General features: G+C 36.7%; 1 protein-coding gene across 7 annotated transcripts in view; it reads left to right on the top strand.

The window, feature by feature from the left end:
- UBR5 (ubiquitin protein ligase E3 component n-recognin 5) overlaps positions 1–19,003 on the top strand; it is a 140,247-nt gene that overhangs the window by 51,454 nt on the left and 69,790 nt on the right. For 5 of the 7 annotated variants that reach the window (XM_055432502.2, XM_055432507.2, XM_055432503.2 and 2 more), the window contains exons 6-9: positions 9,940–10,129; positions 10,694–10,853; positions 11,446–11,595; positions 13,313–13,524. In XM_055432502.2, coding sequence (XP_055288477.1) covers positions 9,940–10,129; positions 10,694–10,853; positions 11,446–11,595; positions 13,313–13,524 — 712 coding nt within the window. The remainder of the gene's footprint in view (positions 1–9,939; positions 10,130–10,693; positions 10,854–11,445; positions 11,596–13,312; positions 13,525–19,003) is intronic. The other 2 variants (XM_055432506.2, XM_055432504.2) reach the window with 1 other exon arrangement.

The raw sequence follows: 19,003 nt of genomic DNA, 5'->3' as shown, positions 1-19,003 counted from the left end.
TTTCTAGTATCCAAATCTGGTGGTTCTTTCTGAATAAATTTAGTGAGGCTTCAAACTGTTACGTAACTAAATTTTACTGCCTTTAATGAAATCTTTTTTACTTTATAAAGAAATTATTGTGGTATACTTGACATATAACAGTTGCAAATGCACAACATAACGATTCAATATTTGTGTGTACATATATACAAATATTTATGGCCCTTGAATAATGTGGGATTTAGGGCACATTTTTGATCCTGTACAGTCAAAAATCCACTTGTAACTTCTGACTCCTTCAAAACTTAACTGCTAATAGCCTCTTGTTAACTGGCAGCCTTAGGGTTAGCATAAACAGTTCATTAATATGTATTTTGTATGTTATATGTATTATATTCCATATTCTTATAATAAAGTAAGATAGAAAAAACATTGAGAAGAAAATACATTTACAGTACTGTTCTTATCAATACTGTAAATTTATACCATCTATTTGCAAAATGAATTGTCTGTCATTACTTATGTCAGTATTTTCCTAAATGATACAAAACTCTAGATAGTATAGGTATTACTAATACTAGAAATCAAAAATGAAAAGATAATGTGAAAGGGAGATTCCTATTTATTGTATTTACAGATACAGTGATTGATGCATTGATAGTGAAGAAGCAGCAATATGATTACTTCATGGTAGCCTAACTTAAACACGAATGAATGGTTATGAAAATTTTATGGCATGTAGTGTTACAGTCATATTTATCATATAGTATTAGAAACATTGTTCATTTAAAAAAAACTACTTACCTGTGATGATAGACTGAAACACAGTTTCTCCAATTAAGAGAAAGAGAAGCATACTGTATGGTAATGTAATTCTACGAAAGCCAAGTTGTAACAGTAAGAAAACTGTCATTGAGCAACCAACAGTAAAAAAACTAACATTATTAGTTTTATATTAGATATCACTCACCTTATGCCTATGTAAGTATAGGCTGCTGCTGCTGCTAAATAAGTCACTTCAGTCGTGTCCGACTCTGTCTCTGCTGTTCAAGGGTCAACTGTAATGTGAAATGAAACAGCCAGTTTAGTTAACACCCATCACCAAATCTGGTTACAAATGCTTTTCTTGTGACAAGGACTTTAGAGATCTACTCTCTTATCAGGGTTCAAATGTACAGTACCTTGCTGTACATTTTATCTCTGTGACATTTATTTTATAACTGAAAGTTTGTACCTTATTTTTACTTTTAAAATTATTTGTAAAATTTTTGCTTTTTACACTGCTGCTGCTGCTAAGTCACTTCAGTCGTGTCCAACTCTGTGCGACCCCATAGACGGCAGCCCACCATGCTCCCCCGTCCCTGGGATTCTCCAGGCAAGAACACATTTAGATACTCTTAATTCCATTTTCTCTAAAGCTGACATGCCATCGAACTAAAAGAATCATATACAAATTCCAAGCCAGGTGGTTTTATTCATTTTATACCTTGATTTCTTAATAGCTAGATCTTCTGAAATTACCCATTTAGTGGTTCAGTTCAGCTCAGTAGCTCAGTCGTGTCTGACTCTTTGCGACCCCATGAATCATAATGCCAAAGCAATGGTGTTAGCATATGTATTCAAAAGCTAATCAGAGAAATAGAAGCAATTTAAATTGTTTCAAAATATAATTAAGGAGAGGAAGATGGTTTTAAACATTTTGACTCTCTTGGTAAAGTTATATTTAAAAGTTGAAGATCACATTTTATCTGATAAACTTGCAAAATGTTTGATTTTATTTAAGAAAGCATAGTATTATGTATCATACTTATGTCAGACTTTACCTGTTTAAAGATTAAAATTTAGTTCTTTTTTTAGTTGAGGGGTTGTCACATTGTAGCCAGAGGCTATATCTGTCCTGAATGCCTCCTACTTTCATTGAGACAGCTATACTTGATACTTACTTACTCTCTGTGGTTGCTTTGCTAAAATGGCAGAGATGAGTTGTCATGACAAAGACTGGTGAGCCTACAAAACCTAAATAAATAATTTACTTTTCTGCACTTCACAGTTTGCTGATCCCTGCTTTAGTTTATTCATTTGCATAGTGGCATTTGTTCCTAATGCTGTACTCTTTATTTCTAAATTTAACTTTTCATTTGAAAATTATTTGACTTCTAAAAATTGCAAAATTTCACCCAGCTTCCCCAAATGTTAATGTTTTACGTAATCATAGTACAGTTATCAACACCAGGAAATTAACAGTGATCAATGCTTAATCTGTAGAGTTTATTCAGATTTCATCACCTGTCCCATGAGTACCATTTCTCTGCTCCAGGATTCAATCCAGGATCCTGTGTTGCATTTGTCATCATGTTTCTGTAGTTTCCTCCAATCTGGGACAGTTTCTCAATCTTTCCAGACCTAGATGAGTTTGGAAACTGCTTATTTTGTAGAATGTTTGAATTTGTCTCTTATTTCCTCATGATTAAACCCAGGTGATGCATTTTTTTTTAAAGTCTTTATATTTTAAGAGCAGTTTTCGAGTTGACAGCAAAAATGAGAAGGTACTGACTGTACAGGGATTTTCATATTCCCCCTGTCCACATGTATAACCTCCCTTGTTATCAGTACTCCCCATCAGAGCGGTCCATTTGTTACAGTTGATGAACCTACACCAGCACCTCGTTATCCACAGTCCATAGTTTCCCATGAGAGTTCACTATGGGTGTTGTACCTTCTCTGGGTTTGGATAAGTTTATAATGACATGCATCTTTGATTACAGCATCATATAGAGTAGTTTCACTGTCCTAAATCCACTGATCTTTTTATATCTCCATAGTTTTGTCTTTTCCAGAATGTTGTATAGTTGGAATCATTCAGTATTTAGCCTTTCCAGATTGAATTGATTGAAATTCAATTGAAGGAATTCACTTAGTATAGTATGCATTTAAGGTTCCTCCATGTCTTTTCATGGCTTGATAGCTCATTTCTTTTTAGTGCTGAATAGTATCACAATTGATTTACATATTCACCTACTAAAGGACATCTTGGTTGCTTCCAAATTCTGGCAGTTATGAGTAAAGCTGTGTGCTGATTTTTGTGTGGATGTAGGTTTTATGCTCCTTTGGGTTAAACGCCAGGGAGCACAATTGCTGCATTTGGTGTTCTGGATTTTGGTCATTCTAATAGGCGTGTTGTGTTGGCTTGTTTTTTTAAATTCACATTTGCTTGGCGATAAATGAAGTGTCTTTTCGTATGCTTATTTGTCCAATGTAGCTCTTTTCTGGTGAGGTTTCTTTTAAGGTCTTTGGCTCATTTTTCCATCAGATTGTTGATATATTTTGGATAACCATTCTCTAATCAGACAATGTCTTTTGCAGTTATTTTGTCCCAGTCTGTAACTTGTCTTTCCTTATCTTGACAAGCACCATTTACAGAGCCAAAGTTTTTGACTTTAATGAAGGCTAGCTTATCAGTTATTTCTTTCATTGTGCCTTTAGTGTCATATCTAAAAAGTCACTGCCAAATCCAAGATTGTCTAGATTTCTTCTCTGCTGTCTTCTCAGAGTTTTATAGTTTTGCATTTTACATTTAGGTCTATGATCCGTTTTAATTTTTGTGAGGGTCTGTGTCTTTTTTCCATGTGGAAGTCCAGTTGTTCTAGCAATGATTGAATCAACTGTCTTTGCTTCTTTGTATTGCCTTTGCTCCTTTGTCAAATATCAGTATTTATGGGGGGGTCTGTCTCTGGGCTCTTTATTCTGTACAATTGATCTGTTTGGTTTTTCTCCAGTAGCACATTGTCTTGATTACTGTTGCTTTATAGTAAGTCTTTGAAAGTTGGTTATGGTCCATTCAGTCAAAAGAACTTTGTTCTTCAGTATTGTGCTGGCTATTTAGATCTTTTGCCTTTCCCTATACATTTTAGAATTAGTTTGTTGATACCACAAAAAAGGTGGTGGGATTTTGATTGGGATTACAGATGATTCATTTTTGGCAAGAATACCACAGAAGTGATGATGTGACCTTCTCATTGCATCATATGTGGAGACACATGATATTGACTTGTCTCATTACCGTGATGGTTATCCCTGACCACTTAGTTAAAGTGACGTTTGCCAAGCTTCTCAAGTATAAAGTTAGTATTAATATTTCCCCCTTCGTAATAATGTATTTTGTGGGGAGATGGGCTTCCCTGGTGGCTCAGCTGGATACTTCCTGACTATATAAATAGTCCATTTTCCATCATACTTTTGCTCATTAACTTTAGCATCCATTGATAATTTCTTCCTTTATTACTATGGTATTGGCCAGGTAGTGCTTTTTAAAATATGTTTTTATTATTTCTTTTACACTCATTAATTGAAACTTGACTGTAAGGAAGAACTTTTCCTCCTCCCCCATTTCTTTCTTTTTTATTCTATTTTATTCTGTTACTGTTGAGTTATTAATGTTATTATGGTATCATGGATATTTGTTTTATGGCTTATAATCCATTGCTGTTTCTGTTGCTTAAATTATCCTAGATTTAAATCCTATTCTCTTTATAAATAAAGCTTGGATATAACCAATTATAATAGACTGTGTGACTGAAAGAGAGTAGTGGAATTTTATGTCTTTGGTAATAAAATACACAACAAAGATGATAGTAAAGGAGTACATTTGAGCTTGAATAAAAACCTTAGTAGACTGCTCCAAAAGAAGGTTAAGGCTAATTTTAAGACTTTAGAAAGCAGGGAGAATCGTTAGTTTTTGTGTTCCTCTCATGCTTGATTGTATTCCTTTTTTGAATCATGTTTTTCTAAACCTGCCCCACCCCAACAGACTCTGTTTTAGCATTGGGTTCATGATTGCAATTCTGAAAAACGTCACAGTGTCCTCACTGACTAAGCCATATGTTTACCTTTATTTGGTCTTGCAGATGTCCACAAAATGTAAGCACTTAAAGGCTGATTGTTTCTCTTGGCCTTTATGAAAATTTTTCTCAGTTTGTTGATGGAGAAATTGTAACCAGTATTCTGTAAATTAAGAAATTTTAAAGTAAAAAATGTTATCTTTCATAATAAATTTTCTTTCTCTGGGTTGTGTAGTTCCCCCCTCCTCACATTCCTGTGTTGATTATAGTAAACTTTAAAGAAGCTTGCTATTTTATTTTTTAGAGAATCTAGGACAGACAGGTGCAGTCATATATGAAAGACTGTCCCCACAGACCTTGGTCCCCAGCCCCTTCCTTCAGAGTCCTGGCTTGTTCCCTTTATGTTCATAGAGGTGTTGTGAATCAGGTGGTCTCTGTTTGAGAACTGCATTTCAAAGATTTTGGGATAATTAATACTGTTTTTCTTTGCTGTCAGTGTGGGTAATTGAGAATTGATCATGCATTATGACTGATCATTCTTAGGAATACATAACAGTCAATGTTTCTAGGACTTTTAATGTTTTTCCCTTGGGGGTTTTGCTAATTGGCAGTGTGCTAAGGCTTTCTAGCTGCTGTTTTTTTCTTTCATAATTACTCAAATTTATCCTGGGAGATATTTCAAAAATCTCCAGGATATTTTTGTTAAGCTCATTTCAGTTGGGCAAGAACACCAACTTTGAAGGGGAAGAACACCAACTTTGTTTGGAGAAAGAGAGTGTGTTTGAAGAATGTTTAAAATGGAAATATTAGTCTCTAAAGTCTCTTTAGCCATTGTTTGTTATCACCCCTTTTTAAAGGACGCAGCTAAACAGCTGATGTTACCATAGAAGTCTACAGGGCCATTGTTACCACATGCAAACCTCCATTTCTCTCCCATCCTCCGCCCTTTAATCTTAAGAAAAGCTGCAAACTTGTTTTTTTTAATGGGAAATCTTCTGACTTAAGTGTTGAAACTAGTTGATATTTCCATGGAAATAAATGTGCACATATATTCACAGGCACACACATAACCTATCTAGTGTGTGAGTGTGTGTTTGTGTGCATGTGTATATGAATATATTCTTTTAAATAAGCTTCATATTTTTGAACAGTTTTAGATTATAGAAAAATTGCAGAGGTAGTACTGAGAATTCTTGTATGCTCCATACACAATTTTCACTGTTAACATGTAACATAAGCCTGGTACACTTTTTATAATTAATGTATGTTGATACATTCCCTCATTTTTTTCTTAATGCCCTCTTTCTGTTCCAGGATCCCATCCAGGATACCACAGTGGATTTAGTTGTTATTTCTCTTTAGGCTTTTCTTGATTATGACAGTTTCTCAGACTTTTATTGTTTTGATGCTGTACAATTTTTTTAACTAGTGAAGTATATGGACAGGACTTATCCCATGGGTATTAAGATTGCAAACTGGATTAATTCCATACTATGTGTGATTTCCCCAGTTGATTGGAGTCACTTTGTGTATCTTGAGTATTATATAAGTGCATCTTGAGTATTAGATGACGGGGTCAAATTGTAGGATTAGTTTGATGAGTGAGATGTGGATAGTAGAAACTGTTTTTAACATTATTTGTGAGTTTAATATTAAAAATATTTATATCTCACTACATAGATATATATATTTAGAGAGAGAGAGAGACAGAGCTCACTATAATCACAGTGGTTTTCTTTTGAAACTACTGATAAACCTCTATTAATGTATACTTAGTCAAATGCCTTGCTCTTTCTCTGGACAGCAAGCTGGATAGAGGAATGTTTAGCATCAGTTGAGGTAGGAAGTCTAGTAGGTTCTTTGGATTCCAACAGAAGAAATCCTGCACTGTGGGTGTGAGTAGGAAAATGTGGTATTCTCCAAAGTAACAGTCAGGTTAATGAATGGGCAAGCCAGAGATATTTTGACCTTTGTCTTTCAGCTAACCTCAGTTGAGGTTCTGTGTAACAGATTGCAAATTGGCCATATAATTTACTGTCCAAACTGGGAAATTTGGAAGTGAAAATAATAGGCTCAGACAGTACGCCGACGGTGGTGTTATCTCAGGCAAATTGGGGACATAACAGTTACACTAATTAAATCTTTTTAAGACTCTAGCGTGGTTCCTCCTGTTTTCAAGTTAAGATAATAAATTTAGCTTTTTGACTGTTAAAAACTCCTACAAGAGTAGTTCCACCTGACTTAATTTTGACAGCTTACAGGAAACCATGAAGTAGAAATGCTGATTTATATTTTATTTTAATATCTATTTGTATCTTTTCATTGATCCTGTATTATTTTCTGTTGCATAATTGTCACAAAGCATAGTAGTTGAAAACATGTCTGTTTTCTAGAACATAGCTTTTTTTGGATAACACATGACTTTATATTTTTTAAATCATGTTTAGAAACACATTACATGAAATTTATCATCTTTATGATTATAACTGCACACCTCAGTTAGTATTGAATATAGTCATATTGTTGTGAAGGAAGTCTCCATAACTTTTTCATCTTGTAAAAATGAAACTTTATCTCCATTAAACAGCTCCCTCTACCCCTCTCCCTAGCATCTGCCAACCACCATTCTACTTTCTGTTTCTATGAATTGGACTACTTTGGATACCATTTGTGTTCTTGTGATTGGCTTAATTTACTTGACCGAATATCTTCAAAGTTATCTATGTTGTAGCATGTGTCAGAATTTCTTTTCATTTTAATGCTGAATAATATTTCAGTATAAGTATATACCACATTTTGTTTAACCATTCATTTTTCATTGGATATTAAGTTGCTTGTACTGTTGGCTCTTATGAATAGTGCTGCTTTGAACATGGGTATATAGATATCTCTTTGAGACTCTGTTTTCAGTTCTTTTGGATATATACCTAGAAATGGAACTTCTGAGTCATACATGATGGTTCTGCTCTTAGTTTTTTAAGAAACTTTGTACTGTTTTCATAGCATTGCACCATTTTATAGTCTTACCAACAGTGAATGAAGGTTCCAGTTTCTGTACATCCTTGCTAACATTTGTAGTTTTCTATTTTTTTCCTCATGGTAGCCATTCTAATGGGTGTGAGGTGATATGTTATAGTTTTGATTTGCATTTCTCTCATGGTTAAGTTCAGCTCAGTTCAGTCACTAAGTCATGTCCGACTCTTTGCGACCCCATGAATCAATCACAGCACACCAGGCCTCCCTGTCCATCACCAACTCCCGGAGTTCACTCAAACTCACGTCCATCAGGTCGGTGATGCCATTCAGCCATCTCATTCTCCGTCGTCCCCTTCTCCTCCTGCCCCCAATCCCTCCCAGCATCAGAGTCTTTTCCAGTGAGTCAACTCGTCACATGAGGTGGCCAAAGTATTGGAGTTTCAGCTTTAGTATCAGTCCTTCCACCGAACACCCAGGATTGATCTCCTTTAGAATGGACTGGTTGGATCTCCTTGCAGTCCAAAGGACTCTCAAGAGTCTTCTCCAACACCACAGTTCAAAAGCATCAATTCTTCGACGATCAGCTTTCTTCACAGTCCAACTCTCACATCCATACATGACCACAGGAAAAACCATAACCTTGACTAGATGGACCTTTGTTGGCAAAGTAATGTCTCTGCTTTGTAATATGCTATCTAGGTTGGTCATAACTTTCCTTCCAAGGAGTAAGCGTCTTTTAATTTCATGGCTGCAATCAGCATCTGCAGTGATTTTGGAGCCCCCCAAAATAAAGTCTGACACTGTTTCCACGGTTTCTCCATCTATTTCCCATGAAGTGATGGGACCAGAAGCCATGATCTTAGTTTTATGAATATTGAGCTTCAAGCCAACTTTTTCACTCTCCTTTTTCACTTTCATCAAGAGGCTCTTTAGTTCCTCTTCACTTTCTGCCATAAGGGTGGTGTCATCTGCATATCTGAGGTTATTGATATTTCTCCCAGCAATCTTGATTCCAGCTTGTGCTTCTTCCAGCCCAGCGTTCCTCATGATGTACTCTGCATATAAGTTAAATAAGCAAGGTGACAATATACAGCCTTGATGTACTCCTTTTCCTATTTGGAACCAGTCTGTTGTTCCATGTACAGTTCTGACTGTTGCTTCCTGACCTGCATACAGGTTTCTCAAGAGGCAGGTCAGGTGGTCTGGTATTTCCATCTCTTTCAGAATGTTCCACAGTTTATTGTGATCCACACAGTCAAAGGCTTTGGCATAGTCAGTGAAGCAGAAATAGATGTTTTTCTGGAACTCTCTTGCTTTCTCCATGATCCAGTGGATGTTGGCAATTTGATCTCTGGTTCCTCTGCCTTTTCTAAAACCTGCTTGAACATCTGGAAGTTCACGGTTCACGTATGGCTGAACCCTGGCTTGGAGAATTTTGAGCATGACTTTACTAGCATATTAACCTCTTATTAGATACATGATTTACAAATATTTTCTTCCATTCTGTACGTTGCTTCCTCACTCTTGATTATGTCCTTTGAGGCATAAAATCCACTGGGATTTTGCTGGGGATTGTGATGAATCTGTAGATTACTTTTAGCAGTCTGGACATCTTAACGATATTAAATCTTCCAAGCCATGGACACAGATGTCTTTCCATTTATTTGTGTCTTTAAAATTTAAGCTTTGAATTTTACTTTTTGCATTACAGACTGTTGGTAGTTATGTCCGATAGGTCGTTCATGCAAAGAGGAAATGTATTATAACTCATTTTAGAGTCGTGTCTAGAAATGCTAGGTATGTGGTTCTTTTAAAAATCATTTTTAAAAATGCAGATGCATGGTATTTATCTTTAAAAAGTGAGTTTATAGTTAAGCATTAAAAAAATTAGAACAGTGTTATTTTATTTATTTATTTATTTTTATTAATTTTTATTTAATAAATGGTACAAAGCACAATGCCATAAGAACAGTGTTATTTTAAAGCTCTGTTCTGTTATCTTGTTCTGTCAAAGTACTACTGTAACATACCATGTCAATTAGAAAAACAGTTTTTATCATGTTCTAAGAGAATGAAAATGAGACCTGGAGCAATCTTTCTGAATGATTATTTAAAATGCTAATTCTGTGAATTCTCTGATATTTAGAAGTCGCTGGAGTTCTGGAGTGGGTGGAAGTGGAGGAGGATCCTCTGGTAGGTCATCAGCTGGAGCGCGAGATTCTCGCCGACAGACTCGAGTAATTCGAACAGGACGGGATCGAGGATCTGGGCTTCTGGGCAGTCAGCCCCAGCCAGTTATCCCAGCATCTGTGATTCCAGAGGAGCTGATTTCACAGGTATGGATCCTGTGGAACACTTAACATAAGACAGCAGGACAGGGTGAGGTTTAACTAAATATAGTGAGCTGTAGCCATGATTTATGGTAGCCTATCCCTTTTCCAGGGTATCTTCCCAACCCAGGGATCGAACCCAGGTCTCCTGCATTGCAGGTGCATTTTTTACCAGCTGAGCCACAAGAAAAGAAAGAAAGTGAAGTTGCTCAGTCATGTCTAACTCTTTGCAACCCCATGAACTGTAGCCTATCAGGCTTCTCTGTCCAGGGGATTTTCCAGCAAGGGTACTGGAGTGGGTTGCCATTTCCTTCTCCAGGGGATCTTCCTGACCCAGGAATTGAACCGGGGTCTCCCAGCATTGCAGGCACACGCTTTAACCCTCTGAGCTACCAGGGAAGCCCAGCTGAGTCACAAGGGAAGCCCAAATATAGTGGGCTCTAGCCATGATTTATGTCATGAGTGGTGAAATACTGCTTTTCTGTTTTGATCCTAGAAAACTGATTTTGATTTTTAAAAAGTCACGAAAAAGAAAATTAACATAGCACTCTTCCTTATTTTTTATTTCAGGCCCAAGTTGTTTTACAAGGCAAATCCAGAAGTGTCATTATTCGAGAACTTCAGCGCACAAATCTTGATGTAAACCTTGCTGTAAATAATTTACTTAGCCGGGATGATGAAGATGGAGATGATGGTGATGATACAGCCAGTGAATCTTACTTGCCTGGAGGTCGGTGGATCACCATCATGGTTCTCTCATCTCTCGGGAGAGGTGTTTTTTCTTTGCACTGAGGAATGAAATGAAAGTACAGTGGGTTTTCTGACTGTTTCCCAGGTGGTAGATGTTTCTCCCTGTAGTGTTTGGTCGTAACATATTTTTTAAGGGAGAACAGGGATGTGTTTCTGCTCAGTGGACTTGTGTTTTGTCCTAATAAAGGCATGGATGTGTGTACATAGCTTTATTGCTGACTGACAGATGCCTCTGGAATGTTGTTCTGATGCTATTATTACTGAATATGTGATAACTGAACTGCATTTAGATTTTGACTGTATCATATCTGTGATGTCACAAGAATTTTAAATAATGATCCTTTTTTCTTGTGATTATTTAGGATATAGCCCAAGCAATAATCATGCTATTGATGTTCCTTAAACTCTGTGTTAATGATGTTAACTTTATTTCTTAGGTAGTTACTGCATCTCTTCTCAGGTTATGTCAGTAGTCAGCCCCTGATTTTAATGTTTTAACTCTAAAGGATTTTTCAGTGGTCTACAGATTTTTTCTCTGTACCTGTTTCATTTATATTTTTTTCACTTTATAGAGGATCTTATGTCTCTTCTTGATGCTGACATTCATTCTGCCCACCCAAGTGTCATTATCGATGCAGACGCCATGTTTTCTGAAGACATTAGCTATTTTGGTTACCCTTCTTTTCGTCGGTCGTCACTTTCCAGGCTAGGCTCATCTCGAGGTAATTGTGCATTTATTTCTTGGTGATTACTGGCTGACTGGAGAGCTAGTGGTAGAATTCTTTGTATTTGAACTTTTAATATTACACTAGATGAAATCATTACTTATTAGTGTTCTTGGATGCTTTTGCATTAAAATAGTTATTTTTGATTTTTGAAGAGCCACAGTAGAACTTTAGAGGTGATTTTATCTATTAATGCATTATAGAACACATATAAAGGATTATGTTTTATCTAACTATATTTTTAAATTTAGGAATATGGATTCTGAACTAAAAAGCAGAATTTTACTTAACAGTGACATGCAGCATTCAGAAAATAAGTCTCTCTAGTTTATTTGATTAAAATAAGGTGATTATTTTCTTCATTTTAAATCCTGGTTAGATGGAAGAATAAAATATTAAACTTACTGGAATGAGATTGACCAATAATAAATATATATAAATACTTAGCTTATTAAAATAGTATTTTCAGAAGTTAAAATCTTGAAAAGCTTTAGTTCATAATAGAATTTAGAAAGATTTTGAAATTGTACAAACAGAAGATTTAACTGGCATTTTAACTTTTTAAAGTCAGTATATTTACTTTTCAGAAAGTAAAACTCCTTGATTCAAGTAACAGGAAGGAATCAGCTGTATTATTTACTTATCATTGGTAAACTGGAAAAGATGCCATTTTATATTAAGACTGTACTGCAAATGCCTACTACTTGGAAGCAGTTTTAAAACAACAGGCTTACAATGATCTTTTAGTATACTGAACCTATTATGTAATAGCTTACAAATTCTTTAAAAATAAGTGAATATTTTACTGCCTTAAAATGCATCAAGAATTACATTTCAAATATTCAGTATCTAACAAATAGCTCCTTCTAAATTTCTTCCTTTTGCTTTTCCTTAGGTCATTCTCTGTGGGCATCTCTTTCAGTCTGAACCATATGAAATTGGTGGTACTTGACCATGTTTGACCTGCATGGATGGCAGTTTTATATGGTTCAACTTAATATTGTTTTTAATCCTTAATATCCAAGTCTTGGAAAGTTTATTTTAATTGCCTAATTAAAACAGTAATGCGTGAGCAAACTGAAAACTTGTTTTAAAAAGTTTGTAAGCCAGTTTCAGTGGTAGTGTTTTTATAAAATAGTCTTTCTATAAAGATTCTTAAAATAGAAAAAAAATTCTGATTTCTCAAAATTTTTAAAATAAGACTTATCACAAAAATCTAGTCTGTAAAATTGCTCTAAACAAAGGTTATCAAAAATTGTATAGTTAATGGATTTTTATTTTACCCTTTTAAAGTTTTTTCCCCCCTCTATGTGTAGAATCTCTAACAAATACTTTTTTTTGGTTTATGTATCTAACATGTCAAATTTTTAATTTATGAATAGTTTCTAATACATTTAAAAAGTTATGGTAAGCATTTTTAATGAAAACTGGAAATTTAAAACTCCTTGTAAAATGTCCAGAATCCAGTTCGAAGGAATTCTGCTCTAAAAGCATATATTTGGAATTCAGAAAAATGCTTTAAAAAGTAGTTTACAATTTTCATACATTCACTTGAAAGAGTTCAATGTTTTGAATGTTGCATGTCAGGCTTATTAGATACATAGTTACATTAAGTTCTCGTGGGTGGATAAACTGCTGTTAGTTGCATCCTGAAGGGTCTTTACTAGAGAGTGGCTTACTTTTATCCCACTGGTGTGACCCAATTGCATACCAGTTCTCCTTCTTCCCTTAGAGAGAGACTCTGAGCTGTTGCGTGAACGTGAATCCGTTTTACGTTTACGTGAGCGAAGGTGGCTTGATGGAGCCTCATTTGATAATGAAAGGGGCTCTACCAGCAAGGAAGGAGAGCCAAACTTGGATAAGAAGAATACGCCTGTTCAAAGTCCCGTGTCTCTTGGAGAAGATCTGCAGTGGTGGCCTGATAAGGTATTTGAAAAAAATCCCCATCTCTTCCATTTTAAATGGATGCCTGGCACACATATACCACCCCACCCCCCAAAAAATGGTTTCTGTTTTATTTCAGGTTTTTGTACTGTCATTTAAAATGCAGATATAAAGTGATGTTTTTGTTTGTTTTAAAATATAAATAATCTTGTTTTGACACTGCAGGAATCATTTTAACGAGATGTGTTCAGTGGTACTATTTCCTTTTTCTACTTAATGAAGTAAATCGGAGGCATCGAGATGGCAGTTTGAGATAAGACATAAGCATTCTGTTTCAGGATTTCTTTTCTAGTGATACTCGTACCAGTAACTGATGGTATATTTCTTGATAGAAGTTTGTTTTGTGCTGTCGAATGGACCCAGTGTCTGCAGAGCAGCTTTCATTGATACAGACATGCATGTGATGGCAAGATTAGGAATCTGTGTTTCTTTGATGAGTTAGCTTTCCCGATTGATGTCAGCGAATTCTGACAGGCTTTTTGCTCTAAAAACTGGGAGACAAAGCAGGCTGGACAGGAAGGGACTGGGGTAGTGATGCTCCGCATCCTGAGGAGTGGTAGGTACATGGTGGGCTTCTAGATAGCAGCCGGGACTTAAGTGGTGTGAATCTTTAAAAATCCATCACTGCTGCAAGGACACATCCTGTTGATGGTGTGTAGGTTTCACTGTCTTAAGAGACAGGTGATTCATTTTCACAGGTTCCTATAGGAGTCCATGTGCTGTCCATGTGTTTCTTGGAGTGCCTGTTTATTTCCAGAGCCAGTTGGATGAGAGATTCTTTTAAGTAGAAGTAAAAGAAGATAAGAACTTAATTATCTGTAGCAGATAAGGACATTCTGATGTGGATTTCTTTTCTTTCTTTGAAGTTAAATTCGGAATATTAAAGGGAAAATACTGTTTAACTTTCTGAATTTATTTTTTATAATCATTGTGAATCTTGATGTGGTTAATTTTCCTCTCTGTTCAGCTCATGTGGAAAGCTTGAATGCAAGAAGGAACATGAATTTTAATCAGTCTCTTTGTGAGCAAAAGGTTATTCTGTTTTCTTTGGCAGCTGACAAAGTTTCCCTGAATTGCGTTCTCTTACTTATTTCCATAAAACCAGAAATGTTCCAGTTTCTACTTTTACCTCATATGGTAGGTGACTTAAACCTTTGGGCTTTTTCTTTTCTCCTTTTTATACATTGTTCTTTGTTTGCTGTTTCTCAAGAGCCTTGATCGTTTTAGGGCTGCATCTACTTCATATTGACAGGAAGTAATGGAGGACTCCTGAATCTTGTATTAATAGAGCCATCACATCTATATTAGTCTAGTCTTCTTTAGCATGTATTTGAAAGTGTTTTGAGCAGTTGCAGTTTAGTAGGATTTTTTCCTGGCCAGTGTACACTTTGTTAGAGTTAGCCAGTCTTAGTTGGCCTTTACTGATAGGCATGGTTTTAAGTACAGCTTGTTTTCAGAGGCAGTTACTAAGTTCATCATAAAATTTTGACACTGTAGTAGGCCTTGCTTAGTGTATATTTCCATGGTTTGTTTAGACGTTGAATGAAGGAGAAATAGCAGTATGTGCAACAGAGTAGGCCCTACCTATACCTATTTAAAATGTTGTCACTGAATAAGAACTACTTTTTATTAGCTTGTGACTGAAATTTAGACATCAAAAATTTGAGTTCGGAGAAAGAAAATAGCATAAGCCTTGAGAGTCCCTTGGAGTGCAAGGAGGTCCAACCAGTCCATTCTAAAGGAGATCAATCCTGGGTGTTCATTGGAAGGACTGATGCTAAAGCTGAAACTCCAATACTTTGGCCACCTCATGCAACGAGTTGACTCACTGGAGAAGAGTCTGATGCTGGGAGGGATTGGGGATGGGAGGAGACGGGGACGACAGAGAATGAGATGGCTGGATGGCATCACCGACTCGATGGACATGAGTTTGAGTGAACTCCGGGAGTTGGTGATGGATAGGGAGGCCTGGCGTGCTGTGATTCATGGGGTCGCAAAGAGTCAGACACAACTGAGCGATTGAACTGAACTGAACTAAACTGATAAGTATTATCCTGGTTTTCAGCAAACCATTAAGATGATTGTTTGTAAGGCTGAGTGCTACAGTCAGAGAATGCAGAGTTGTTAAGGGGAAAAGAAACCTTACTTTTGGAACAATGTGCAAAATTATCATACAGGGACGTAGGATAAATTCCACATGAAGAAATAGGCACTCTGGGGGTCCATATATGTCCTCCGTAGTTGGAGATGGTACCTGATAAATTCCTTTGTTAAATTAATTGGAATAATCTTGACTTTCCCATCACCTATTTAGAGGAACAGCTATGACCTAAATCAAATCCCTTATGATTATACAGTAGAAGTGAGAAATAGATTTAAGGGACTAGATCTGATAGAGTACCTGATGAACTCTGGATGGAGGTTCGTGACATTGTACAGGAGACAGGGACCAAGACCATCCCCATGGAAAAGAAATGCAAAAAAGCAAAATGGCTGTCTGAAGAGGCCTTACAAATAGCTTTGAAGAGAAGAGAAGTAAAAAGCAAAGGAGGAGGCCTTAAAAATAGCTGTGAAAATAAGAGAAGTGAAAAGCAAAGGAGAAAAGGAAAGATATAAGCATCTGAATGCAGAGTTCCAAAGAATAGCAAGGAGATTTAAGAAAGCCTTCCTCAGTGATCAATGCAAAGAAATAGAGGAAAACAACAGAATAGGAAAAACAAGAGATCTCTTCAAGAAAATTAGAGATTCCAAAGGAACATTTCATGCAAAGATGGGCTCGATGAAGGACAGAAATGGTAAGGACCTAACAGAAGCAGAAGATATTAAGAAGAGGTGGCAAGAATACACAGAAGAACTGTACAAAAAAGATCTTCATGACCAAGATAGTCACGATAACCTGATCACTGACCTAGAGCCAGACATCTTGGAATGTTAAGTCAAGTGGTCCTTAGAAAGCAACACTAGGAACAAAGCTAGTGGAGGTGATAGAATTCCAGTTGAGCTATATCAAATCTTGAAAGATGATGCTGTGAAAGTGCTGCAGTCAATATGCCAGCAAATTTGGAAAACTCAGCAGTGGCCACAGGACTGGAAAAGGTCAGTCTTCATTCCAATCCCAAAGAAAGGCAATGCCAAAGAATGCTCAAACTACCACACAATCGCACTCATCTCACACACCCAGAACAGTAAGGGATATGACTGTAAGTTAACAATAGTGACTACCTAAATCAATTGTTCCTCATCACCCACCATACAACCTTCATCAAGTTCTCTGGGAAAGAAGAAAGTGAAGTCACTCAGTCGTATCTGACTCTTTTCGACCCCATGGACTGTAGCCATCTCATTCTCTGTCGTCCCCTTATTAACTTTTTAGCATGTTTTTTAAAACATAAGCATAATTGATAATTACAGAGATGTTGAAAGATCTGTGAAGGCAGAAGTGAGGGTCATCCAATGAGTAACTGAGTAGCCTTGATTAAATACATACTGTGTTCTAGGCTTTTTCTTCAAGTATTAGGGTGAGGATTTTGTAGGAAGGCAGAACAGTGTTAAGTACTCTGACATAAATACTGTAATAGAATTAGGTACAAGAGGCCTTGGGGAATCGTCCCCTTCTCCTCCTGCCCTCAACCTTTCCCAGCATCAGAGTCTTTTCCAGTGAGTCAACTCGTTGGAGTAAGCATCTTTTATGTACTCTGCATAGAAGTTAAATAAGCAGGGTGACAATATACAGCCTTGATGTACTCTTTTTCCTATTTGGAACCAGTCTGTTTTTCCATGTACAGTTCTGACTGTTGCTTCCTGACCTGCATACAGGTTTCTCAAGAGGCAGGTCAGGTGGTCTGGTATTCCCATCTCTTTCAGAATGTTCCACAGTTTATTGTGATCCATACAGTCAAAGGCTTTGGCATAGTCAATGAAGCAGAAATAGATGTTTTTCTGGAACTCTCTTGCTTTCTCCATGATCCAGCAGATGTTGGCAATTTGATCTCTGGTGCCTTTGCCTTTTCTAAAACCTGCTTGAACATCTGGAAGTTCATGGTTCACATATTGCTGAAGCCTGGCTTGGAGAATTTTGAGCGTGACTTTACTAGCGTGTGAGATGTTTTCATAGAGTCTAAGGGAGAACGCATTGGTCATAGCAAACACCCTCTTCCAACAACACAAGAGAAGACTCTACACATGAACATCACCAGATGGCCAACACTGAAATCAGATTGATTATATTTTTGCAGCCAAAGATGGAGAAGCTCTATACAGTCAGCAAAAATAAGACCAGAAGCTGACTGTGGCTCAGATCATGAACTCCTTATTGCCAAATTCAGACTGAAATTGAAGAAAGTAGGGAAAACCACTAGACCATTCAGGTATGACCTAAATCAGATCCCTTATGATTATACAGTGGAAGTGAGAAATAGATATAAGGGACTAGATCTGATAGACAGAGTGCCTGATGAACTATGGACAGAGGTTCGTGACTGTACAGGGACCAAGACCATCCCCATGGAAAAGAAATGCAAAAACGCAAAATGGCTGTCTGAGGAGGCCTTACAAATAGCTTTGAAGAGAAGAGAAGTGAAAAGCAAAGGAGAAAAGGAAAGATACACTCATCTGAATGCAGAGTTGCAAAGAATAGCAAGGAGAGATAAGAAAGCCTTCCTCAGCAATCAGTGCAAAGAAATAGAGGAAAACAACAGAATGGGAAAGATTAGAGATCTCTTCAAGAAAATCAGAGATACCAAGGGAACATTTCATGCAAAGATGGGACCTAAAAGAAGCAGAAGATATTCAGAAGAGGTGGCAAGAATACACAGAAGAACTGTACAAAATAGATCTTCACGACCCAGATAATCATGATGGTGTGATCACTCACCTAGAGCCAGACATCCTGAAATGTGAAGTCAAGTGGGCCTTAGGAAGCATAACTAGGAACAAAGCTAGTGGAAGTGATGGAATCCCATTTGAGCTATTTCAAATCCTGAAAGATGATGCTGTGAAAGTGCTGCACTCAGTATGTCAGCAAATTTGGAAACCTCGGCAATGGCCACAGGACTGGAAAAGGTCAGTTTTCATTCCAATCCCAAAGAAAGGCAATGCCAAAGAATGCTCAAACTACCGCACAATTGCACCCGTCTCAGACACTAGTATAGTAACTCTCAAAATTCTCCGAAAGTTAGCTAAGTGTATCACACATGTAATTTAATAATAAATTAAGAACAAAGGGAGAAGTGATCATAAAACAGAAAAGAAGCCAGGCATAAGGAGAAAATGGAAACATAGGAAACATTTTCCCATAGGGGAAATGAAGTGTGAATAAGGACAGTTGATCAGTTTGAGCCATGTAGCCTGTAGTTGTGTAATGTCCATTTCAGCCATAATACACAGTACAATCTGCTGTTGGAGCTGGTACTTAAGTTGGAAAACTAATGTTTGTTGATAACAGAAAAGTTAAAAAAAAAAA

This window comes from Moschus berezovskii, chromosome 16, assembly GCF_049115385.1.
Source record: "Moschus berezovskii isolate FMDL1 chromosome 16, NW_MosBer_1.0, whole genome shotgun sequence".
NCBI lineage: Eukaryota > Metazoa > Chordata > Mammalia > Artiodactyla > Moschidae > Moschus > Moschus berezovskii.
This window is presented reverse-complemented; position numbering and strand designations above follow the sequence as displayed.